At 29.0% G+C, this 27,305-nt stretch overlaps 1 protein-coding gene across 1 annotated transcript; it reads right to left on the bottom strand.

Moving 5' to 3' along the window:
• Positions 1 to 744: 744 nt before the first annotated feature.
• Positions 745 to 27,305, bottom strand: LOC135927401 (E3 ubiquitin-protein ligase SIAH1A-like). Its single transcript, XM_065463370.1, has 6 exons — positions 27,067 to 27,305; positions 4,856 to 5,011; positions 4,547 to 4,679; positions 4,037 to 4,143; positions 3,498 to 3,855; positions 745 to 1,446 (listed from the first exon to the last, which is right to left on the bottom strand). Exons 1-6 carry the CDS (start codon positions 27,107 to 27,109, stop codon positions 1,221 to 1,223), a joined length of 1,023 nt encoding a protein of 340 aa, XP_065319442.1. The 5' UTR covers positions 27,110 to 27,305; the 3' UTR covers positions 745 to 1,220.

The raw sequence follows: 27,305 nt of genomic DNA, 5'->3' as shown, positions 1-27,305 counted from the left end.
ACAAAATATATTTGAAAAAATTTTAATCGTAATTTAAAAAAAAATAATTTAAATTTAGAAATTAGTCATAGGTAGTACCCTGCAAGTAGGCTAAAATTTCGGCCAACCCCGTAGCCTCTCCCAATTATCTATTTTTTTATAATTTTATATTATTTTTTATAAAGTTAAATATCACTAATTGCTTGGACTAATTCCAGATAAACGGTATTTATCATTTTAATTTAATAAATGAAAAAGCTATTTTCTATTGGCCCAACACAATATATTTTAGTCTAAACCCATTTCTAGCCACCCCCAAACTTCTATGAGCTGGAAAGCACCCCTGGCCGACTTGAGTCAAATCATGAATGGTAACACCTGATTTCTCTTCCAACCTAACCTAAATCTTTCTAATGCATAAACTACTCGGTAATGCTGTTCACGAGCTTGAATTTCAGATTTGTTTTACTAAGTCAGGATTAAATCCGAGTCATAATAGCCTTATAATTTTTTTGCTAGATCTCAATCCTACGTGTTACAATTAGTTCAAAAAAAGACAAACTAACCAATATTAACTCTTAACTTGAGTAAATATTAAATACTAATATCGGGTAAATGTTTAAACATCAACCTAACACTAAACTATATTTATTCATATCATATCGTGTCGATAAAAATGTAAAAATATAATGAGTATAAATTTACAAAAAAAATATATTATATCAAATTTATTTTTTTATACAAAATTTGTCATAAGAATTATAATTATAACAAACTTTTTTTTTTAGATTCGAATTAAATTTAGTTATTCAACATTTTTTTTACAAAATTTATAATTCAAATATTAATAGAAAATGTATATTGCAACTAAAAATAAGGGGGGTATTTGTTGACAAATAATACTTGCGTTATTTAACCTATGGGGAACACTTTGAATTAGGGTCTGGCTGCAGCCATATGATATAAATCAGAAACAAGCTTTAAATATATTCATTAGTATCATAGGATGGTTAGTAGTAACATAGTAACATTTCTAAATGGTAGACACAAACTAACTTTTATATTGTTATACATTATTTATCGTAATGAGTCTGTAATTATAAACATAATACGTACAGTTTTAAATATAGAAATCATAATATATTGTTTAATGAAATGGTATAATACTACAAAAACATGACTTCTATTAATTCGCAACAAATAAAAAATATCGACGTTTCCTTTCCTTTTCTTTCTTCGTATTATTTCTGGGGCGGCGAGTTTGGGCCGGCTAAGATATTAGCGGAACCATTGGCGGATGTTATAGTGACGTTGATGGCGAGATTTCCATTTTCGGCGAAGAGCGATGCCACGCCCGATTCGAAAACGAGGCAATCGCACTTTGCTATAGCGTTAGCTATGCCCTCATGCACGCTTCTGGGTCTGGCCTCCCATGTTAGGCGCCGTCCGTTACCGTTGAGCTCGAGTCTATTCAGCATATTATTTTTTTAAAAATTACTTTCAATTTTATCGATGCCAAAAAATTAATGTTTTTAAACGGCTAAATTTAGTCGACTAAAAAAAAAGACTCAAGTCGAGTTTTTGATCGAATAACTTTGACCCCGAGCGATAAAAATTATTCGATTGATTAAATGGGGAATACGTTTATATGCCCCGTTATTGGATCTTGATAACAATTTAATTTTTATTTGTACCCAAAATATATATGGCTACCAACAGAGACCTGCAGAGAGGTACCATTTATACGGCCCGGCCCGGATTTTTTTTCAAAAATTATTTTCGGCCCCTACCAGGGTTCCGGCCCGGATTTTTTTAAAATATATTTTATTTATTTTTGGATTTTTATAGCCAATAATGGCGAATTTGGTTTTAAAATATATGGTCCGATTCGAATATTTTTAAAAAAATTTCAGGCCCGGTCCGTTTTTATTGCGAAAAAATATTGGCGCTAGTAGCTTAAATTGATTCGATTTAGGTAATAAATCGGTTCGGCCATCGAGGTTTTGGTCGGGTAGCCTGAGAATTATAGTCGTGGTCGGAAGAACTCCATCAATTAACTACGCTACCCAAAATAATAAAATCTTCTAAAAAAAAATTGTTTATGAATAGACCTATTAAGGCACGAATTTCTAAGAAAATAAATTTCTAAATAGATTAGAAAAGAAAAGTGTTTAAGAGTAAAATATCATGCTCCACCACACTGTTTATTGAATGCGTGCATTCATATTTTACTTTTAAAAATCAAACATTTCCTATTTCTTCTTAGTCCGATATCGGTAATATCCGGCCGATACCGGATTTATATGGGTGCAACTCTGATTTATTTATTTTTTCAAATGAAAATTAATAGTTTCAAAAAATAAGTAGCTTCAACAACTGTTAAGGTTGGCAGGAAGTTAGACAAGATTTAACAAAAAGATTTAAAACTTTTTTTAGTTTTAACTAAAAAACTATAATAAATTTATTCTATATATATAAAAAAAATCTAATGAAATTATTAAGTGAAGTTAATATAAATTGTGTTAATTAAAAATGAATGCGACATATAAAAATTTGCGCTATATAACAACCAGTATAATAAAATAATTATCCATGTTTAACAACAACCCAGCTTAATTTTCCTTCTAAAGTAAGGATTTATTATTCAATATAATATATCATGTATATAAATAAATGATGTCAGTTTCAATTGTTGATAAAATATACGAATTTTTTTTTGAAAATAAAAATTCATTTTAAATGTTTAACAATGTTTGATTATTTAAATTAAATGAATTAATATTAATAGTATCAAAATGTTATATTATTTAAAATAAGAGTAAATTGAAATAATTAAATTTATATTTAAGCCTGACCCTATATAAAATGCAGACTTATAGGTGAGGCCCAAAAAATATCGTGTCGCAATTTCGTTTTAAAAACCAGTGTCAGGCCGATTTTATTCATGATGAAATTTTAAAGTTTCCAAGCAGACCCGTAAAAAAAAATCAAAATTTTCCCGAAAATCACGGGCTTGAGATTAAAAAAAAATTGAAATCAGGGCTAATCCGGACTTTAATATGATTTTTTTATCGAATCGAAAATAATCTTTTTATTATTCGTACGAATAACGAATAGTGGATGATTCGATTTAACCGATACGAATAATTCCATTGATTCGATTCCTATTTTTGAAGGTATAGAGGTACTAATATTCTCCAAATGATTTAAACGTATCTGTCTCTGAGACTTGGTCATAATACTTAATTTATTATCTAATCCTATATCAATCAAACATCCCCCTCAAAACAACATTTATTGTAATTGCAAGATAACAACATTGTTAAATTTGGTGGAGCCTAAAATTTGTATGTATCTGGTGGAGATAAGATTAGAATCGAAATAGATATTTTAAGAATATTCAAATATAGATCCTATGCGATATTAACTCAAATCGAATAGCGATTTCGGAAATTTTTTACGAATACGATCCCAATTCTCAAGCAATAATTTATAAATGATAAAAATAAATGTATGACTTGTAAGCAAAGTTTTCGGCTTGCTTTCGGGATCCAATCAGCTGAACTACGGCGTAAAACTGTTGAAGGGGAGTACGGTTCAATGATACACCCATGGCGTGGCCAGCATGACCCCCAGAGCCACCTCCTCCCCCATCTGCCGATCCCTGATGATCGAGAGAGGAGGGGGTCAGGTTAGATGATGGTAAATTGTTAGAGGGCGTGGATGAAAGGGCTGATGGGGTAGGGGCGGGTGTGGCCAGGCGTTCCTGCTTTTCCAAGACCAAGATAAAATGATGGCCGAAACAGCTCTGCATCATGACCCAGTCTACGTTTCCAGGCAGATTTATGTCGGTGGCTAAGAAGACTATGTCTTCACCTTTAATTATATATATGTTTAGAATAAATAAACGGTGAACATTTTTATTTAGTGCCCAAAATAATCTTAACTATCTTAAAGTTGACAATTGGATGACAAAATTAGTGAAACCTAATCGAGAAGTACAAAGACTAATCAAAATTCAAATATTTGATATATACATTTTATAATGTAAATTAACCTTGAAGGGTGGTGATTGTTTTGTGGGAAACGAGCAGATGGGACATGACTTGTTCGAGGGAGCCTTGCCATTTACAGGAAGCCCCTGGGCAAGGGCATACGTAAGGCCTAAGGTTAAACAAATATAAATTAATTTAGAGGATAAAAGTTTTTTCCTCTTTTAAGCGCTCCGATATTTTCTTTTAAAAAAATTCGTATTAAATAACTACGTATTTTAATAATTCAGTCAACTAGAGATGCAATGGATTAAGATTTTATGGGAATTCCGACCAAGATTCACTGTTATCGGCACCTGAATTTCTTTTTATAAATGTATCCGGATCTCAAATTTCAAGATAACTAGAGATTCCATCTTCCGACATGTCTCTAATATTTACGAAAAATAAGTCGTTTCGAACTCTTAAATTATCTCTTACTTTATTCCAATTATCGCGGGTGGGTTAGATAAATTTGTTTTTATTGAATAGTATGTATATAATCTAAATTCCATTTATTTTTTTAAAAATTAAACCGAAATTCGCAAATTTCCTCGTGTTCAACTTTTTCGGTGTGGGACAGGGATTTGTTGCAGCCCGAATTGTTATATTTACAAGGGAATAGGATCGTGCTTGCAACCTTCTCCATCGCCAAATTCCTGATGTTGCCTGTAATTTAAAAAAAAATATGAGTTTCACTTTAAAAGGAGTATATAATTCTTAAATCGCTTTTAAAGCCTAAGAATCTTCAAAAACATTTAAATACCTAGATTTTTTAAAAAAAGAGATTTTTTAAATTCGATGAAAACACTAATCATAGTAGTTTAATTTAAATTTTTGTTTACCTAAAGGTCCCCGGCAAGTTGGACAGCATTTTAGATTGAGCCGGCACAAAGAACAAACCAGATGTCCACTCCGGCATTGATAAATGGGAGGGAGAACGTAGTCGAAACAAACCGGGCATTCGAAAAAGCTAGTTATATCGTTTTCATTACTATCACCTAAAAAAAATGATAAACATTATTTTTTCATGTGTATTTAGTATTAAGAATCATGAATCGGCGGTGGCTATTAGACCCGATTTTGGGAAAAATTTTCCAATATTATAAAATTCCAGACCGTAAATGCCTTTTTACCAGGTTAGCGCTGTGCCGATCCGATATGAAACCGACCGGAAATTTATATTGATTTTTTATTAACCATCAATATTTGAATCAATGTCATAAAAAAAAAGAAATAATTTATATTCAAATAAAACTAACTAACTTTTACATGTGTATTTTTTTATCTATGAAATCATTTCATTTTAAAATTTGAACAACAATTTTTATAGCTGAGTATAGTTGTTCAATGGCTCGATTTATAAAAAACAGATGTCATGATTTTAGCCAAAATATTATTATCTAAGCCTCGAAATTTCGCCAAAGATTTTCCTGCCATCAGAGGCCAAAAATTACAAGCTTGAGTAATTTAGCTAGTTTTAAAAATTGATGAAATCGAGCCGAATAACAACGCCACCTAAATGTGATTCGTTAGAAATCCATTTCTTGTTGCAGTGGCTACTCTATCTTTTAAAAATATGATTGTTTTTTTTTAAACGTTATACAAATAAATTGAATTTCGGTTCCATTTAGTAATTTATTATTATAATGAAATTATGAATAAAATATATTTATTTGTATTCAATAAAAAAAATAACAGAAAATAATAATATAGGATTGCCTTTTTGTTAACGTTACTCAAAAAAATACGTTACCGTTACTCGTTCGTTCCCTCTAGAAGGCAACGAATAGCGTTCCAAAAAAGGTTAAGCCGTTACTTTTTTGAATTAAAGTTACTTTACAGCACTTATTATAATTAAATGATTCTTAAATTTAATCAAAAACAATATTATAATATAAAATGCTTTTTTTTGGTAATCTTGCAAGAAACACGACTGGTAAAAATGATTAAATTTTTTAAATAAATATAAATTCTATTTATTAACGATTATCTATAAAAATGTTTTAAAAAAAGAATATATTTAATTTTAAGAAAAACATAATTGAGTTCCTAAAAAGGAACAATAGTTAAATTTAAGAAATATTGATTTGTTGTTTGTTCTGCCTGAGGATTAGGATCAAATGTTTTCGATTTAATTTTGTGAGATAAATTTTTTAAAAAAACTAAAAGGTATAGTATAGGAGCTAACTGCCCATAAAATTGCTGAAGCTTTTGTATTTGATTAGTCTCTGCTTGAGTGCCCATGGCCAGGGGTAGTGGTTAGACCGTCGGGTCTTAGGCAGTCATCTGTGAGGTTGCAGGGTTCTAGGTATGCGAGCCTTATTCAATAGGAGAGGCTTATTAATTTGTTTATTGAAGAGTACGATGTTTGGTTTTTGATGCAATTGGGGCCAAGCCTTCCCTTAGCATTTACTAGAAGATGGCAGTTCATGCAATGATGAGGGCGAACTAGGCCTCACCTTAGTCTACAACCTAAAGTCACTCTTAGTTGTTCATTGGTTAAGAGACTCCCCAGGTTTTCGCTCACAAGGCTTCCAGCCATTAGACCCCCGATTTTATTTTCGTTTTGAAGTTGAATGTCCTCAAGGGATGAAGGAAAGATAAGTTGGAAAAAATTTGAAATTAGGGGTGAAAAAAAAGAGTTTTTGATTGGAAAAACATTTAATGGATATCTTTTTTTATTAGCATTTCATTTGCTAATAATATTTTAAATAATTTTTAAAAAACAAAAAAAAAAAAAAAAAACAGAGTTAGGGTAAAAGTAATTTTTTTAAAATCCGAATCGGGTTTAGAATATATTATATTTTTTTAAAAGATTTGTTTTTTTCGCGTAAAAATGTTTTTTTTAAATTCTATGAATGATTAGTACAATGTAATTTGTTTTTTTTAACCCTCTAAGGCATATAATCATAAATATGACAAAAAAAAAATTGTTTTTAACACAAGCCTACATTATAAAATAATTTATATATTAAAAAAAATTTTAGAGTATAAAAATGTTATCATGATACATATATTATACATCGATAAAAAAAATTTTTTTTTATATCATAATAATGTTAAAATTAAAAAAGGTAATTGTAATTTATGAACTTTTTTGAAAAAAAAAAAAAATTTAAAACCTATATTATTTATATGTAACATAAAATCTTTTATGATTCACTTCGCACACAGCAGACTCGAGCTATTAGAAGAAAAAAATGGTAGATAAGTTACTGTTATGATATTAAATAAAAAGGCCAATGAAAAAAAAATCTGGGCCATTATGTAATGAGTAATATCAAAAAGGTAAATTAAATATAATATATTATATAGTAATTCGCCGAAAAGATACAAAGGTTAGTTGTATAACATATGCATCACAATACAGGTCAAATTTTTAGTATCGGCCCGGATATTATATCTAGGGAAGCACCGATATTTGTCATCGAATCGGGCCGATATTTCATCTCTTTTAAGATATCGGTTATTGGCAGATAATATCAAATTTACCGATCCGGTAAAATGGAGTATAAATTTTTAAGAAATTGTATATTTAGAAAAGTGAGATGTTATAAAAATTTTGAAAAAAAAACATTTATTTTTATAAATAATATCAAAATTCACTTTAATTATTAATTAAAATATTTATTTAGTAATTGATTAATATATCTGTATTATGTAGTAAATAGATTAATGTAGTTGCATAAATAAGTGATTTATCAATTCTTTTAGATTCACGAATTTAATAAACAACTGATCATTCTAATACATTTAATAAAATGATTTATGTTGTTAAATTGTAGATGTTATAATATTAAGAAGTATATGAGATGCGTAGATGTATGAATTAAAAATTAAAACGATTAGTATGTTTACCGAATAGAAAGTGAGATATGATATCGGTTAGGATCGCCCTCAAAAATCTGTCCCCTAATTATATCTAAAAATTTCAATTCAATTTTTTTTGTTTGATGTAAAAGAAATATTTGGCTTCATTGGTAAATGACTAATTTTGCTGCCTATATTTAAAAACATGAATGTTACTAGGGAAAAATTTGTAGATGTGAGGAAAGGAATGACAGATGTCGATCAATTAGATAATGACCCCTCAATTATATATCATAATTAATACTTCATGTCAATCTCAAAAATTAGTTCTAAAAAAAGAGCTGTTTTCAAAACCCCTATTAATTAATAAACAAACTATATTTGATAACCATAAATTTATTGGCAGTAATTTTTTTTAGATAAATATAGAGAAATTTAATTAACAACATCTGAACAAATTATATAAATAAAGGTTATAACGTAAGTATAAATTTATTACCTTTTTTTTGCAAATAACTTTTAATTTTAAAAAAAAAACCATTTATTGTCAATTAGATAATATTGTAAAAGATGGTTAAAAATTTAGGCTAATATTTCAACATTCGATTATATAAGGAAGTGAAGGTTCAAAAAGCGATAAGGATGCACATGTGCTGTGTATGTGCTGCTTAAAGATTTTATAAACTAATTAGAAAAAGCAATATACCATCAGTTGCTCTAAATCTAAACATAATTGTTATTTAATTTATTCATTTGGCTGATGACATTGTATCAAATATATTTGACACTATAATCATTAATATCTAAAAGATTGCTTTTTTTCCATAAAAGTTATTGAAGGATCCACAAGTTCAGCACAACTTTCTGGCGAATATAAAAAACGTTTGTAATAGAATTTGGGGTCAAATGGGAAAATGGTTAAAAAATAATTTTTTGCAATCTATATTACTATACAAATACATTATCTAATCGAGACAAAAAAATTTTTTTTTTTTGAAATTTGGCTAAAAATGATTGGATTTTTGCGCGTGATATCAATGAAGGGTTAAAATAATTATTTTATAAAAATTAATAAAAGAATGATTCCACGCAAAATCAACAAATGTTTCGGGCGACCCCCTTTAAAATAAATGAAATTCGACATGATGGTTAGTTAAGATGTTCATATTTTAGAGCATTAATTTAATTTAACCAGATAAAAATATGATGTGTACTCCTCTAAAGTCGAGAATAGAGTATATCGTTCCTTAATGTCAATCACGAATTATTATTTAGAAGTCCTTAAATCCCATAGTTTTAATCTATTTTTAGGGTATTACTATTATATAATGGGCGCTCGATTTAACCAAGTTTTAGATCTCGAATAAGCGTCACGCGATGTTCGCTTCATTTTAAAGAAGGTCGTCTTAAAATGTCGTTTTTTGTTGATTTCACGGAATGACCCAACCCAAAAGTTAACGCTACTATTTATAGCTGAATTAATTTATATAGAAAATCAGCGCGAGCCGAACTGGGCAAAAAAATCTCGAAAATTTCCATGAGTCAGCTGACCCTAAGAAATCACCTGTTAACGAGTTCAATTTTTTTTTAAATAAAGTGATTCGAGCGCATAATATTTACGAATAAATAATATTAAAAAAAAATTTATGCCACGTAAAGAAGAAATTCGCAAAAGGTCGTTTCCCTGGTGGAATTAAGATTATACACCCCTTTTAGATCTCCGCCAGATGGGTATGTAAATATTGCGTAAAAATTATTTATCTTTAAGTAAAAAAGGGGAGTCTGTTGAATTGAAAATATCAAGATGCCAAAAAAAATTATATTTAAAAGTGAATAATTTATTGATAATTATAATAATTTGTATATAATTATATCATTTAAACACAAAAAAAATGTTATTTTACTTAACAAATTTGTAAGTACAAAGAATTATCGCACGCTAATAAGATATGTGACAGTTTTTGAGCTTTTAAAAATAGAAATCTCATCATTTACAATGTATCGGGGTTTTAAAAGTATCGGCCATAAAGTTCGGGTACATTTGAAAAGTGTGTAGTGTTGTTTGTTATTTTTCTTAACAAATTTGTAAGTACAAAGAATTATCGCACGCTAATAAGATATGTGACAGTTTTTGAGCTTTTAAAAACAGAAATCTCATCATTTACAATGTATCAGGGTTTTAAAAGTATTGGCCATAAAGTTCGGGTACATTTGAAAAGTGTGTAGTGTTGTTTGTTATTTTTCTTAACAAATTTGTAAGTACAAAGAATTATCGCACGCTAATAAGATATGTGACAGTTTTTGAGCTTTTAAAAATAGAAATCTCATCATTTACAATGTATCAGGGTTTTAAAAGTATTGGCCATAAAGTTCGGGTACATTTGAAAAGTGTGTAGTGTTGTTTGTTATTTTTCTTAACAAATTTGTAAGTACAAAGAATTATCGCACGCTAATAAGATATGTGACAGTTTTTGAGCTTTTAAAAATAGAAATCTCATCATTTACAATGTATCGGGGTTTTAAAAGTATTAGAAATCTCATCATTTACAATGTATCGGGGTTTTAAAAGTATCGGTCATAAAGTTCGGGTACATTTGAAAAGTGTGTAGTGTTGTTTGTTATTTTTCTTAACAAATTTGTAAGTACAAAGAATTATCGCACGCTAATAAGATATGTGACAGTTTTTGAGCTTTTAAAAATAGAAATCTCATCATTTACAATGTATCGGGGTTTTAAAAGTATCGGTCATAAAGTTCGGGTACATTCGAAAAGTGTGTAGTGTTGTTAATTGGGTTTGAGCCATATTACCCGATTCATTTAGAGAATCGATCGTAAAAAGTTATTTCGGCGCGAATTTCGTTATCCGAGACTAAAATGAGTCGGCTAGATTTGTTCGACCCGGCTCGTAAACAACTCTAGAAGCGCGCATTTTTACTCCTATATCCAATGCCATTCATCATCGAAGTGCATTGTCGAAATATGAAAGGTATTTTGGTGACTATTTAAAGTAGGCAACGACATTGACTACAGCTGACTTTAATGTATGTATACTTTCAATGACATTGACTACAGCTGACTTTAATGTATATGTATACTTTCAATGACAATGACTACAGCTGACTTTAATGTATGTGTACATTAAATAAATTAATCGTCACTCTAGGCTCGTATTAATGTCATTAATTATAATCCAATGACATCCCATTTTTACTGTTATAGCATAAAAAAGATTGCGTAATATATTGTACAACTTCTTCTCCCCTATGATAATAATAATAGTGGAATTTTTAAAATAAAAAGCTATTCACGAATGAATTTAGTTATTTAAGCGGGTAAAAATTTCTAATAAAAATGGCGAATCCTAAGGATTCGCAAAAAAAAATCTATATGGGTGCAGTGCTAAAAGTTTATTTAATTTCGATCATTCATAATAAAACCATATTTCATTCTTTAAAAATTTGATAACCTCATTCCACCTTTACAAGCGGCACAATTCTGACAAAAATCAATCAAATATTTTTTTTGAAAGTCTTTTTTAATAGCTTCTGGCTAATAATTAATTAAAATAAATTATCAATTTCCCATATATATATATTTTCTTTTTTGAAATTAACATTAATGCTAAATAAGAGATACGAAGCACTTCTTTGATCGCGAATATGTGTGAAAATAAGGCAAAATAAAATTTTTTTATTTATTTAGTATATGGGATTAGACTTGGAAATATAGGAGAGCATAAAAACGTAACGTTCCTTTGATGCGAGCTTACGTTATTTAATGTAATGATAAAAAAAGTTAATTATAAAATCCATTTCATCTTTTGTATCCACAAATATATGCGTTTATTTTTTTTTACTCTTAATAATTTTTAAAACGTTTTGTTTAACGTAATTGTTACAATCTATCTCTAACATCTATTATTAATTATGCGCTAGCGTTAAATGGGATCGGAATCGACAAAGATAAAACTAGGAGAAGCCAAATATTTAAAAATTCGTTTCTATTTAATTTTAATAAAATCCTTTTGAGTAATAAAAAAAAAAAAATACCACATCATGTTGAAAGAATTTTTGAAAAATTTAAAAAAAATATATATACATTATTATATTTATATTATATAATGGAGAATAAAAAAGGTAGCGAAACTAAAATGTATAATAAAATTAATTTAATTAACTTTTTCATTTTTAAAGTGATAAATGTATAACGCACTTAAAAAAAAATTTCGATAAGAGAGCTATTAAAATATAAAATAATAGCGTATAAAGCAGAACCAGCAAAATCTCTAGGCTTGCATAATATTTTTCTGGCTATAATGTTGAGCTAGCCGCTTTTAAAAAGGACTCAAATCGAGCCGTCTAACAAAACCAAGCGGAACAGATATTTTCGGAAGTGTAGAGGTGATATAAAGTTAAAGATCTGGTTGTTATCGCCAAAAAGTTTCTAGTTAAAACTCTGCGGCGTATAAAGACGAGTGGTGAATCGAAGATCTGACAATTTTTTTTTCAAAAATATCTAGGTAAAAGTTAATTTTCTGATAAAAATTCAGACTTTTTTGGCATTAATTAATTGTTTAAAGTGAATTGCGAGAACAAGCAAGCATTTTAAAAAAATATTCATATATTTTAAGTTTAGTATTTTAATGGTTTACCAATAAATATGCATTTTTTTACATGTATTATTTGATTTTTCGGCATAACCATGTTTTTTCTACAATATTTTATCACCGGTAAAATTTGGATATAATTATTTATAATTAATTCATTATTATAATTATACATAATTCTAAGATTTTTGATATATAAATATAAATACGCCAATTTGGGGATTATCTTACTCTAATTATTTTTATAAATAATAATAAACGGTTTATCGTTAGATTAAACGGAATATAATTGCATATTAATTTATATTACTTATTAATTCCAGTACTTTAATTTTAACATAGTGTAAGAAGAGAAATTGAACCTTTAGCCTTTGCAGTTTAGACAAATTATATATAAATCATCTAGTCAATGGATTGTCAAAAAATATTTTTTTGTCCTGTAAATGGCAACAAATACAATCCTCTAAGCATCAGTTGGTATGAGAAATTAAACAAAAGTACTTCAAATTGATGAACTTTATCACCAACTAATTTCATTATCAGTTATAAAAATTATTATTTAATAACTATTCTCTCATTATGATAATATAATATAATAACATTAATTGATTAATCATCTAATATAGTAAGGGCGTAGATACATGGATGGATTATGCTATTAAATCTGCATATTTCTAGAGGTATTTACTGATCAAATTTTAATTTTTAACTCGTCAAAAAAATATTGACCAATTTTGTATTTAATATCGATATTATTTATTACTGATTAAATAATTATAAATTAGAAATACGGTGAATTTCGTAACAAAAAAAAATTTCTAGGTGATATCTACCATTTCATATGTAAACTTAGCAATTAATTTGTCTCGTCATAAAAAAAATTATAATGATATATTTCATAACTTTGGCAAGATTTTTCGCGAGTAGGTCTAATATAGTTAGAACCCGGAGAAAGAATAATTAGCGATACATTCCTAACTTCTCGTTGGCCGAAAAAAACGCGTTTGGAGGACACATTCGAGCCATGATCGCGCTCAAAATAGGATATTTCTTCGAAGTAAGAATCGTAATCCTCAAAAAGATGTTTTTGGGTATTGCCAAGATGAAAATCGGCGTATTGCGGCAAAGGGTGATCCATACGATGACGAACGTGAGCGAATCGACGCAAAAAATCTTTTATAAGACACTTCGCCAAACAGTCGCTTTTATCAAATCGAGCCATTCTGGACCGTATGTTGGCCCAGTTAACGCAAGATTCCATAAATGTCAACTATGTATACAAATCTTGCTGAATTCTAATGAGTTGGAGTTACCGCATTTACGATCGTAGATAAATGCCAGTGTTGCGCAAGGAATGATTGTTCGTATAAACCGCCAAACATCAAATTTTATAAAGAAAGTCTTTTCCAAAATCCAAATGAACTTTCAACCATTTAAAATATTTAACGAAACGCGCGAATTTTTTTTTAAAAAAAATAGCAAATTTTAAAAATTAATCTGCATTTGAAGCCATAAAATAAAATAAATAAACATTTAAAAGTATAGATTTATTTTTAAGTACCAAAAATATTCATCATCGAAAAAAATGGCTTATTAAAAACAAAATTTATTTAATTTTTTTTTTTGATGAAAATATGTGATTTTAGTATAAGACGGCATTTAAGAATATTATCACTTTAATATTTGGACATGGGTTAATCGGTGAGGTTACCATTTCTAAACTAGATAATATTTGAGAAAACTTTAAAGGATGGAAAGAAGGGGGGGGGGGTGTGTTCAGTTTGAAAATTTCCAAAAATAAATAACAGCATTCATTATATTACCACAATAAAAATTTTTAAAAAAAAAACAAGGGGAAAATAAAAAGAAATATAATTTATTTTATCTTTTTCATAATTATACCAAAATTTTTACGAAAAATCTCGTTTACAATAAAAATAAAATGAATCGTTTTTAATAATATGCATTATTATTATAAATATTAATCCAATATTTTTATATTTTTTTTATAATTATGTTATGATATACGTAAAAGTATATATAAGAGATGGTGCCAAGTAGCTTCTTAGTGGCATTAATTCGTGACAAGAGAGAAACTTATTTTTGGATTAACTATTGGGCATAAAGAATAAATATTATAAATTTCATAATTTGAAGATATTTTTTTGAATGACAATATTAAAAAACGACAGCCGACCCATCGGAACCTAAAATTTATGTATATATATATTTTTTTTTATGAGGATAAAAATAAAAATTATTTCTTATTTTTTTAATGATTTTTTTTTGGTGACAAATATATATTTTTTTTGTCTTTCTTTAAAGACAAAATATCTTTTGCGCGAATTACCCATTACATTACGATACAATATAACACAAAATATGTATCTATATCGCGACTAAAGTTTCGAAAGCGAAACCTCGTATTATATGTCAAATGCTAGCGAAAAAATGTGGGTTAATAGCCGACGAGTTAAATATGGAAGGAGCAATGAATGCCATAATTAATTATTTAGTATCAATTATACCAATTCAAAAATACCACCAATCCGATACGAAGAGTAGGGGAGATGAGGTATGGTTGGACCATCTTTCGTTTAAACCTGAATAAATTCAACAATAATTGACCAATCTCAGTAAATATGCAAAACATCTTCCGAACTCTAAAAATATAGGCTATTCGAAATAGTTAATATACATTTTATAAACCACACTTTTTAGAAAAATCGAATCTGATTTTGGCCTAACCATGCCATGCCATATTATGGGTACGTTGGGGTTGGGGCACTGATGGACCACACGTAAAAATAGAGGTATTAAAATCAAATTTTTTGATATTGCCATAATATCGGAGGCTTTGAAGTATCAAGTATATCGATAATATTAAAATACGTAGTAATAAAATTAGAATTTTGAAATTCTTTGTAAAAAAATTAAAATTTAAGATTAAGTTGAAAATTGTTCGCATTTGTTTTAATCAAAATAAAAAATAATTACGCAATAATTAATAGGACCAACTATCCTATGACCAACCATGACCTAGCCCACTAACTTTATAAATATCTTTCAGAATTATATTTAATCCATGTTTTATGCTTCTGAAAAATTGTCGGATTAAAAAAATAGGGTTAAAACATTCTTAAAATTCGTTTATTAATATTTTAAAAGCTTTATTTTATAAATGTATACGATAAAGTTTTAAAATTATCTTTTGTTACTTTCGGTATGATAAAAAAACACATTTTCCACTGTAAAAAATTTAAATGTTTTTTAGTCAATCATGCATAACGCAATTATCGATATTCGGCTTAAATTTCAAGTTTTATCAATTATAAATTGAGGTAACGTTCCCTTATACACAACGTGTTTCGCCTAAATTTTAAAAACAGTAACTTCGATGCAACTAGAGTCTAGCATTAGATTCCATTAAATTATTTTAAGGTTCGGCCCAGCCCGAAATATTTTCCCATAGCTACTCGATCCAATCAGACTAATTCAGAAGACCCAATTGAGGTTCAGTCAGCTTTGTGAAAGTCCAATTCAGCAAAATGATAATTGATGGTTCGATCTGGTGTTGCTAAACGGCTTAAAGTTGCTTAAGCCTCAATATTTCGATAATAGATGCCCTGCCAATCTATGGCCAAGATTTTCAGGCTAGCGCAAAATTTTTTCTTTTGGGATAAAATATTGAGATATCCATTTCTAAAAATCGAGTCGTTTAACAACTAGTTCAATCTGAACAAAAATTACGGAAATTATAACGCAAAAATATTATAAGATTTCTACAGGAAAATTATGAATCCAATGAAGGATAATATTATTTTTAAATAAAAAAAAATATATAATTGGGGCATTGGAAAATCAATATATTAAAAATTAAAAAATATATACCGAGATAAAACCAAGTCAGAATAGGTCATTGCAAGGGAGTGTTGTTAAAAACACGAGAGATTAAGATTTTAGCTAAAATAATATTGTATAAGCATCGAGACCAAGCATTTCTGCCAGCTATGAGAAAAATCTTCAGGCTTGCATAATGTTATTTTAGCTGAAATCTTAATCGGGCCGTTAACGATACTAGTGGGACTATTATCTATTCAAATAACTTTTATAGTCGTTGTTTTAATCCGTGTATTCAAATGCGCAGCATAAATATGGTGTGAGTTAATTATTATATTTTATATAAATTTGTGGAGGTAGGTGGGGTGTAAAGAGTATTGTTACCTTTTTTCCAATGTTTCCTTCTAACGGCGTACAAAAGTAATTCGTTGGGAAAATTCATAATTAAAAAATCAATACCATAAAAAAAATTATATTACAAAAAACAACAAAAACTTTATAAATTTACATTTACAATTAAAACGAAAGCGTAAGAAATTAGTTTATAAAAACGCGTAGGAAAATAATTTAATCGAGTTACAATTGAACAATCAGAAATATTTCTAAATTTACCATTTGAAAAACTAAAAATATCAAAATAAATCATTCTAGTACCAATTGATATTAATATAGTGTTGGTATGTTGATCAATTTTTAGTCGATTTCAACAACAGCTGAACCGAGTTATTAGCCGAAAACTAACACGTCAGCCTAGAGGTTTCCTTGACTCAACATTAGGTAAAGTGGAAGCAAGATTTGACTTATTCTTTTTTTTAGCCCGTGAAGGGAATTTCAGCCGATTAGGCAACACTTCTTATAAACAACGCTCTACCTAATCCAACTAATCTTTAAAGAGAAGAATTTTTAGAAATAAAATTAAGAAATCATTTCTTCTGTTAGATGTTTTAATTGTACCTTTTTTTTCTACCAAATATTAAGACCGTGATTATTTATCAATCTTCAATTTTTAAAATTATATTTTTATTTCAATTTTTTTTTTAAAAAAGGACCCTCTATGGCTTTAATTACCTGTCGATATTTATTTCGCAAAATATTTTATTTTATATTAAAATGGAATATATTATATATATTTATTAATTGTTGGATAAAGACTAATCGTTTTATAAGCACCATTTGATTGCAAATATCTAAATACTTTAATTGCATCAATTTCAAGACCTAAGACACGTTAAAGGTTTTTCAGAAATATGAAGGGAAAAGGCACTTAGCAATAAGATAAATTCTTATATTTATTTTAAAGAATTTTAGAGGGTACCTTAGCTCGCGTGACAACACACGAAAAATGTGAGACTGTTTTAATTATATTTATTATTTTATTAAAAAATGGGATATAATAAAAATACGTGATGTCTAAAAGCTACGCGATGAAAAATGATTAATTTCATTAATAAATCATTAAAAAAGAAGGTGAAAGTATCTATTAATACTACTACTCATTTTTATGTTAATTTAAAAGGTCCATTTTTGTAGGGAGCTTGGGGCTTGGCTGGCAGTATTGATTGGGAAAGCTTAGAATTGGTACGAAAGAATAAATCAAGTTGAAACGATAATTTTATTTTCAAAAACTTCTATTAATGTTTAATATTCACGATTTTTATGTGTCTCAATATACCAGTAGACAGTCAAACATATATACTTTTTAAATCAACGTAATATGATATAGTACGGTATGGTATGATATAAAAATTAAGGCTTCGAACAGTAAAACACAAACATTTAAATATCATTTTGCAATCATGTAACTATGTAACTCAATGACACATACATCACCTAGACTGACGATTCGTTCATTAAAATGCATTTTTAAGCTTCGTTAAAAGCCAATCAGCTGGATCCGCCATTTTGATAACCGACATAGTAATTATTCTCATGCTAAAAAACTACTATTAAATCGATAACTTGCTTCTTTAATTATCTCGATGATCAGATCAGATATAGGAATAAATTAGACGCTCGTTTAAAATTTTAATGATTACTGCAACCATGATTTGCATTAATGTACACTTTTAATGAATGAATCGTCAGTCTAGGTTTGTTATATGCCATTGATGTAACTACAATTTTTTTCCCCGATCTAACACCGGGGATGGCATGATGGTGAGTGGCATTGAGTAAAAGGGAACGGGTAATGATATATAGCGTGGGAAAACATAGAAATTTAATTTAAAAAAAAAGGACCAAAAACTCTTTTTTTTTAATATACTTATTGATCTTACTCTATAAGCACGAATTAGTGGCGAAGTATACAAAATCTGCTGTATTTTTATATACTTGGCTGCGAATTGGCGCTACAGGGTAACCCTTTAATGATACCCATAAAATTTTAAGGTAGGTTTCATAAAAACAAATGGTCCCATCGTAGATCGAACACGGGCTCTCATCGCTACCGTCAATGTAACTAATCTTCTAAGCCACAGCTGCCAATTAAAAATTAATTATTCTATTTGCATATAAGGATAGATAATTTACGACGTTGGGTGTCATTTATGAAAAAAATATAAAACTAATAACGACAGCTAAAAGAAGTTAATTTTAGCCCAAGGTCATCGAGGGCTAATTATCAATGTTGTCGAAAAATAAGGAGTAAATTTGGTCAGTAAAATTCTCGAGAGGGTGATTAAACGAAAAATTTAATTTACGATCTAGCCACCGATATCGCCGCCTTTTAGAGAAAAAAAACAACGAAGAGAATTGGGTCTAATGATTTAGTTTAACTGTAAAAAATATTATTTTGCCTGTCTTTAAAAAATAATTCTCCCTAAAGAAAACGCATTTAAACCCCGTATTATTATTATTAATGAATGCGATACCTCGTAATTAGTGCCATTAAACGACTCAGCCGATTTTTAAAAATGGCTAACTCAATATTAAATCCAGAAAAATATGATCCAAATATTTAGCTCGCAGATGGGGTTTTGACATCTATTACCGAAATGTGGAAACTAAAATATTGAGTTAGCCGTTTTTAAAAATCGGCTCAAATAGAGCCGTTTAACAATACCGCTTGTAATGGTCGCGTTATTTGAACTGTCGAGGCCGAAGACAAGGCAATTCAGTTATTTAAACTGTCGAGACCGAAGATAAGGCAATTCAGTTATCTGAACTGTCGAGACCGAAGACAAGGCAATTCAGTTATTTGAACTGTCGAGACCGAAGATAAGGCAATTCAGTTATCTGAACTGTCGAGACCGAAGACAAGGCAATTCAGTTATTTGAACTGTCGAGACCGAAGATAAGGCAATTCAGTTATCTGAACTGTCGAGACCGAAGACAAGGCAATTCAGTTATTTGAACTGTCGAGGCCGAAGACAAGGCAATTAATTTAGCTTTCCTTCCCAAATCCTCCAAAAATAAAATTATAATGTACACGGGTAGTTATATGTGGTGCTCCCTAATTTCGTTTTAAAGAAGGGCATCCTGTCAATCACTAATTTTTACATTTCAACGCAACGCGAATTTCACGATTTCGTCAAGCTTATATAAACGTTTTCATTTATTGTCGCATCATCAATCATATTATTTATTATAAAATACATTTTATTCATATTAATTATTAAACTGTCATGCGAATAATAAATATACATAAAAAATATTTAATAGTCAATGACACATAATGATACCTAGATTGACGACGCATTCCTAATAATGTACTTGAAAGCGTCGTTGAATGCGAATCAGCTGGACCCGCCATTTTGGTAACCCAAATACTAATTATTATCATGTTAAAAACTAATTAAGTTGACAACTTGCTTCCTTGTTATCACGATGATCAAATAAAGTTTGCGTCAGACATAGAAATAAATTGGCCTCTGGTTTAAAATTTTTTAATAATGATACGAGTAATTAAAATGGAGTCCCCAGCTGTTTTCATCGATGTACACTTTCAACGAATGCATTGTCAGTCTTGGTATTATTATCTGTCATTCATTGATAATAGTATATTATATAAACCCTAAGGATGAGTATATAATTACAAGTTTATCTTTTCCACCAAAATGTTTTTCCATTAAGGCATAATAATGAATGATATGACTAAGATTAGAGATGTGTAAACTCTTAAAAGGGTTGGGTCGGCCCTAATATTTAAAAAAAAAACTCGGGCCGGGCTTATTCTTAAATATGATATCACTCTCAAATTGGCGGGATATATCGATATATTTTAAAACTCTCACAATAAACATGGCGCCAATAAATTTTTTTAAATTTCCGACTTTTCGGGACCGAAAAATTGGGGCCTGCGCAGATCGCTAACTAAGACACCGAGCTGTCCTAACCGATACCCATCTGGCTAGAAGCTAAATTCGTTTTTCGAAACCAGGATTTGGCCAATCAAAAATCAAATTTACAAGGCCACGTTAGGGACAGGATTTCTATTTTTCAAATGGGGACTAAACTAGTGTTGTTAAACGGCCTTGGTTTGAGTCCATTTTTTAAAATGGCTAACTCAATATTTTAGCTAGAAAGATATCGCCTAAGCCCTGGGGATTTCGACAATATATGTCAAGACCTTTGTTCCTTCTATGAGCTAAATCTTCAGGCTATATTTTTCTGGATGAAATATCGAGTTAGCCGTTTAACAACACACTAAACTAAACTTACAAATGGGGTTTTGAGGGTCTCTCATACAACAATATTAAAAGGAATGGATGTTTATGATTTGGCAAAACTTCCGATACACCAAGATAATTTTTTTAAGGCACCTTAAAACATTGATAATTATATAACTACCAAAATTATTCATATAAATTTTTTGTTTTTGGTATCATTTATTCTACCGAAATTTTTAAGTTTTTTTTTCAGTATTTTATTGTAATAAAATAATCACGGTTTTTTGTATTATTTACATGTCCATAAAGATAGAAGAGGAAACTTAGGGATAATAAATTATTTTTTAAAAAAAATTATCGACAAATTATAATATATTTCAGAAATGGTGTTTTTTTTATTATATATATATTTTTTTAAAAAAATAATAATATTCAACATGGGAATGGAGAAAGGAATGGGAAATGGAAGAGGGGGGGGAATAATGGCTTTAAAAAAAAGCGTTTATAAAATGGCCCAGTGGTATTATATACACAGAAAACACAAAGATAAATTAGGAGGAAGAAAATATAACAAGTATTTATATTATAACGACATATAAACGAAATATTTATGTAAATTTATGTTTATCTATATGGATGGTATTGGTAATAGATGATTAAGATCGACATCCTTTATCACACAGTCGAGATGTCGATAAACATCAATCAAAACGTATTATTGATTTGTATTATTATGCTTAAAAAAAATTTGAATAAATAATTAGGACGGAAATAAATTTTTGAATCTCCCGAATGTCGTAAAAATTGTCGCGATTAGAAAAAATGAATAAAGAGCGAAAAACGGATATTTTTGATGGATGTAAAAATGATATTATAAGAGCTTTGACCACGAGTTGGCTACATTACTCCACAAAAAACGAAAGAAATGCGTGGAAGGAAATGGGAGAGTGAATGTCACGATCCCGTTTTTGGTTCGAACCGATCCGGAAAAGACCGAATTGAATTGTAGTTCAACCAGACCACCGGTCCAGTCCCGTTTTTCAGGTGTTGGCTCCGTGGCTGCTTGGCATTTAAACTTTCTCGCCAGAAGCAATAAAGGAAATATTTTTTGAAGATTTACGAGATTTGGGTTAGATTAGGGGAGTGATCCTCGTCTTACTTGTTAAGGATGTTTTCTTTTTTATAAAAATTTTACGCTAGTAATGTTTACGTGAAATGTTTTGAAGGAAACACAAAGCATCCACGGGACATATGTGAGTCGTCTAAACGCTACATAATGGACAATCTAGTTTACAAGATATACAAAGATAATCAAATCATCGTTTATAAATAGAGCGTAAAATTTATGAATTAATTTGTGTCTGGAAATTATTTAATAATATTCGAGAATCTTAAAATATTGGAGCTTAAATACACAAGTCTATCTTAAGTCCTATTTACGAAGTTTTTCCATTCGTACAAAATAAATACAAGTCTTCTATTCGGGTGAAAAAAGGAAAAACAGAACGCTTTTGGGAAGGGTCAGCTACTCCATAAGATCGCACAAGTGCTCAATAATCTTAGCCTTATTGAACGATGAACTGATTAAAAAGATATCTCTACAATGTTCAAACGTGGAATAGGAGTATTATTTTAAGTTAGCGGCAGTGTTGATATTATAAATCCCTTACTAGGTGGGATAGTGCCGCTATCAAGGTTATCATTTAAAGGAAAAAGATGTTGCTTAAGGAGGAATTTAGTTCTTTTCTGATGGCAAATTTCCCAATTAGGCTTTTGCGAGTTTCCTAAAAATTATAATCCGTCGCGATTGGGCGGAAGGATATGATGGGGTGGCTGAGTGTTTGCGAATGTTAAAATTTGGGTTAGAGATAACTGAATTTTTTATACCAATAGTGGAGATGAACGCTCCAGTGTCAATGTCTGCAGAAGATGAAATAGCGTGCAAAATAACCAAACTAAGTTATGAAATAAAGAGCTCTTTCAAGACATTTCGCGTCGGCTGATTGGAAGACTATTACCATCTTTAGTGGTGACAAAGATAGATTTGCTGAGTATAGGGCAGTTTCTATTTAACAAAAGCGTTATTTAAAATGCAATCATTGATTCTTTTCATAAAAAAATATATCTTGGTTGTTGGGATTTTTAAAATTGAAATCGCAAATCCACCAGGCTTGCTAAGCAGGATATGGATTTTGGAATTCGAAATTCTAATGAATTCTATAACTCAAGCTTAATAAGAGCCGAAACCATCCCGGCAATAAAATAACCGGGATTGGTTGGTTCGTCCATAAATAAGTCCCCGTTTAGAGTGTTGTCAAAATATCCAAACAATTTCTTCGAAATTCTGATTGGAGTATAAAATATTTATTGATTAATAATTTGATCGAGTTGACAAAAAAGGTAGGTAGGTAATCAAGAAATGGGAATGATGAAGGTAAAAGGTTGTGGAAAAAAAAATATTGTAAACTAATGTACACTAAAACTTTTCATATTAAAATGATATAGAGGGCAGAGCGAAGAGGGTGAATCCAAAAAGCAAACCTCGATGAAATTAGTTTGCTTAATTTTATACTACGAATTGTCGTCACAATTTCGAGGGAAGGAAGAGCTTTTGTCCGAGAACCAGGAACAAAAGCATTTTTGCGTTCCTGTTTCGGCAAAAACAACTATGTTTTGTACCCGATCTATATTTCATGCCTTTAAAAGTTACAGAAAGCGCTCGTAAAAGAGTATTTTGTAATTTTACTTGACACCAACATTCTTAGGGTCTAGCAAATTCTAAGGGTGTAATGGGTTGAGCTTTGTTTTACGATTTTTTAAGGGTCCTTTTATGCAATTTAATACCTTGATCTAATTTTTCAATTCCCTCGATATCAATTTATATAGGTTTTGTTAAAAAGTATCTGTATTGTACCGTAGCCCTGCAGGCCGGCTTGAGTCGAGTGCTTTTAATCTTTTTAAAAAAATCAGGTCTGACTAGAGTTTAAGGATAGAATAAAAATTCAGGCCAGGTCTGGCTCAAAAATAAGTAAATTTAAGCTAGACGTGGGTTAAAAAAAATTAAATTTGGAGGGCTCAAATTTGATTTAAAAGAAAATTTAAAATACCGTAAGACATGAATTGAACAATTTTTGATAATGTGGTTAAGAATATTTTGGTCTTTACAAAGCCTACAAGTGAGAAAATTTCAAACAAGCGACAATTGTAAAATGTAGGCTAGCATTAACTAGTTATTTCTGTATATAATTTTTATAAAATCTATGAGTTATAATCCATAAAGTATATCGGGCTAGGTTTTGTTTAAAGAAACGGGTCGGGAAAATTTAAAAAACTAAATTTCAACCTGGCCAGACCTAAGAATTGCTTACAAACGACATCTTATCCATAATTTAAGCAATTGCATTAAAATTGGTAGAATAATAAACCAAATAAAATAAAATTTATCGTTACAAAATTTTGCCGAGTTTAGTAACGCGATTGTTAATACATCTTTTGCTTCACCTAATAAAATTAAAGGTCAGAAAATAATTATAGAATAAATTAAATTTAAAAATGTAATTTTTTGGCATCATATAATTGTGTTAAAATATATTTTAAATAAAAGATTTATAATAGAAAGTTTAAGCTAATCTACCATGAAAATGATGCAAATTTAAGAATATCTTTAATTCGTATTTTATAAACATTAATTTAACAAAGTATACAAATGCTATATTTTAATTTGATCAATCATGTTGTAAAAAAAAAATTTGATTCCCAAAATACCCGATCCGATAGTGTTCCATCAAATTCCATTATCTCCCTGATTGGAACTAAAAGTTTTATCGTATAGTATATAATTAAAAGATATTAAAACAAATTTCTATATTTAAAGAATATATATAATCGATTTTTTAATTTGGTTAGTAAATGGTCCAAACTCGAAAAAATAGTGTCAAGCCAAGCCAAGTTTTACTACCATCAATATCATCTAAATTTTAATTTAACGTAATTTGATCTTATATTTTGTTTGAAAAAATTTATATTTTTTTGCAGAATAGAAGTTTTTTTAATACATATTTTTTATTTTTTAATTAAAAATGTACTTTTTGAGGATTTAAATAATGGTATTATATATAAAAAAAAAATTGTTAAATGTTATTGTTATCTAATATAAAAAAAAATTATATTGAATATGCAATCATTATATAGTTTTTGCAAAAAAAATTAACACTTTGAGTGTTTAATACTTATGATAAAAAAATCTAGGGTTAACCCGAGCTTATTATAACCCTTCCATAGCAACCAGTGCAAAATCATGCAGATTAATTGCTATTTATTGCTCGATTATAGTATAGGCCATTTACATGCAAACTAAGAATTAACCTCATTTTGTTCGCTGAAAATAATATTGTTTTATTATAATACGAGAACAAGTTCCGAATGAAGTGAACTGGCTATAGCTATGATTGGAAATATAATTGCACTAATTATGGTCAACTCAAGAAGATAACACAGCTGATTTATTTAAGTTCATATACGTTTTGTCAGATATAAGAAGTTATTATTAATAAAAAGATTAAAATTTACTAAATTCATTGTTAATTCTCAACCTAACCCATATCACTTAAACCTCTAATCCATATTTCTATAACCTTAAATCCTACTACTTAGTTCAGGTAATAGTTTAATTTTAAATATATATCATCAAATTAAAAAATCTTCAGTTTAGCATTATTTGAGTTGAGGTATTATCAATTGGATCAGCTATGACAGCATTGCAAGCTGTGTGTAGGCCTATTTTTATTTTAATGAGGTTGAACTGGGATTAGGGAAAGGAAATTTATTTATGATTAATGTATGTTTTTATATTTTTCAATTATCTCATGATAGGAATGCTTGTGCCTAAAAATAATTTTTAAAATATGAGACAGGAGAGAAAAAAATGTAGCAGGGCTACCAATCAACTATTAATATTTATGATCATAACCAGTCCACATTTTGGGTTAAACACGTAAATAGATACTGGGGTTTTCATTTATACCAAACAATTTCTTTCTTTCAATCAAGCCATAAATTTTTTGAGATAACATAAAATAAACATTTAGATACATACAATTGATTTTAGATAATATAAAGGAATCTACTATCATATTTAGAATATATGATTAATCAAAGATTCTGATACTACAAAATGTTGGAATGATGGATATTCATTTTAAACTACTAATAGAATTAAAAGTTTTGCATGCTAGATGCAGATGGTGATGTAGTTTTCTTGCAAGGGTCAGACAAGCATGAGAGAAGTTCAGAGATGTTGTCTATTCTAACAAATAAAAAAATCTCTCTAAAGTTAAAGGGGAAAGTTTAAGCAAGCTATGTGAGGAGTTGTTTAGTTAATCGTGGTGAAACATAGACAATGAAAGTGGAAGCCAAATTGGAAAGAACAGAGATGAGGATGATTAGATGGATGTGTGGGGTATCTCAAGAGAGAAAAACTAGAAGGAATTGTGAGCAAGAATGGGTATAGAAATGATTGGAGTGGTAATGCAAAGAAATAGACTAAGATGGTTTGGGCACAAAAGATGACTCGGTAAAGAGATGCATCTTGATAGAAGTAGGGATAGAGGAAGGCCCAAGATGAGTGGATAAAGGTTATAGCAGCGGATATGATATAAATGAATCTTTGTTGATGCCTAGGACCATCAAAAATGGAAAAGAAGAATAAGAGGGAAAACTTGCCAACCTGGATAAACTTGGAAATCATCATTAAACGTAGAAGTTGGGGAAGAAGGAGTAATAATTTTTTAACTTATTTATTTTAAATATGATGCAAAAATTTTAAACAATTTGATAATGGATAGAAATTTATATAGGAATTATCAAAATATAATTTAAAAAAATTGATTGATCACAATATAAAAAATATGTGTCTAGATAAAAATAGATATATTAAATATTTAAATATTCTTTTATATATGCATACTTACATAATAAATTAGATACAATATATTATTATAATTACCAAGCATTATTTTTAAATATTATTTTCTAGATGGGGCTAAAATATTATCATAAATAATTTTAAAACAGTTGTAAGTATTACAAGATAATCAACTGAAAACTTTATGGGCTTTATAAAAAAGCAAAAATAGTTATCAAGTAACAAAATTCTTCCAAAAATTATCAATATACATTAAATATTAATTACTGGAAAAAGGAATGGCTTTTCCCGCTTTGCTGTTTTTATTCATTTGATAAGAATTGTCAACATAAATAACTATTTGTAAATATGATTGACTCAAAATGAAAAATACTGTGTGCCTCTAATGGTTAGATCATTTGTACGTAAGAATTCTATTGTCAAGCAGACGAGATTTATTATGGATCGAATTATAAAAATGTTTAAAATCATATAAAATCATTGTGACATTCAGCTCTATTAACTAG

This window comes from Gordionus sp. m RMFG-2023, chromosome 3 (genome assembly GCF_954871325.1).
Source record: "Gordionus sp. m RMFG-2023 chromosome 3, tfGorSpeb1-WG-v2, whole genome shotgun sequence".
Taxonomy (NCBI): Eukaryota; Metazoa; Nematomorpha; class Gordioida; order Chordodea; family Parachordodidae; genus Gordionus; species Gordionus sp. m RMFG-2023.
Note: the sequence above shows the minus strand (reverse complement) of the source record. Positions and strands in the feature narration are given on the sequence as shown.

Bases quoted from the DNA above. Each gene is read 5' to 3' on its own strand.
- LOC135927401 (XM_065463370.1), bottom strand. From the start codon at position 27,109: ATGAATAAAAACAGCAAAGCGGGAAAAGCCATTCCTTTTTCCA. The intron at 5,012-27,066 runs GTAATTAATATT...CATTTTTTTTAG, and splicing joins AAAAGCCATTCCTTTTTCCA to GTGATAGTAATGAAAACGAT. The intron at 3,856-4,036 runs GTTAATTTACAT...ATATAATTAAAG, and splicing joins AACAATCACCACCCTTCAAG to GTGAAGACATAGTCTTCTTA.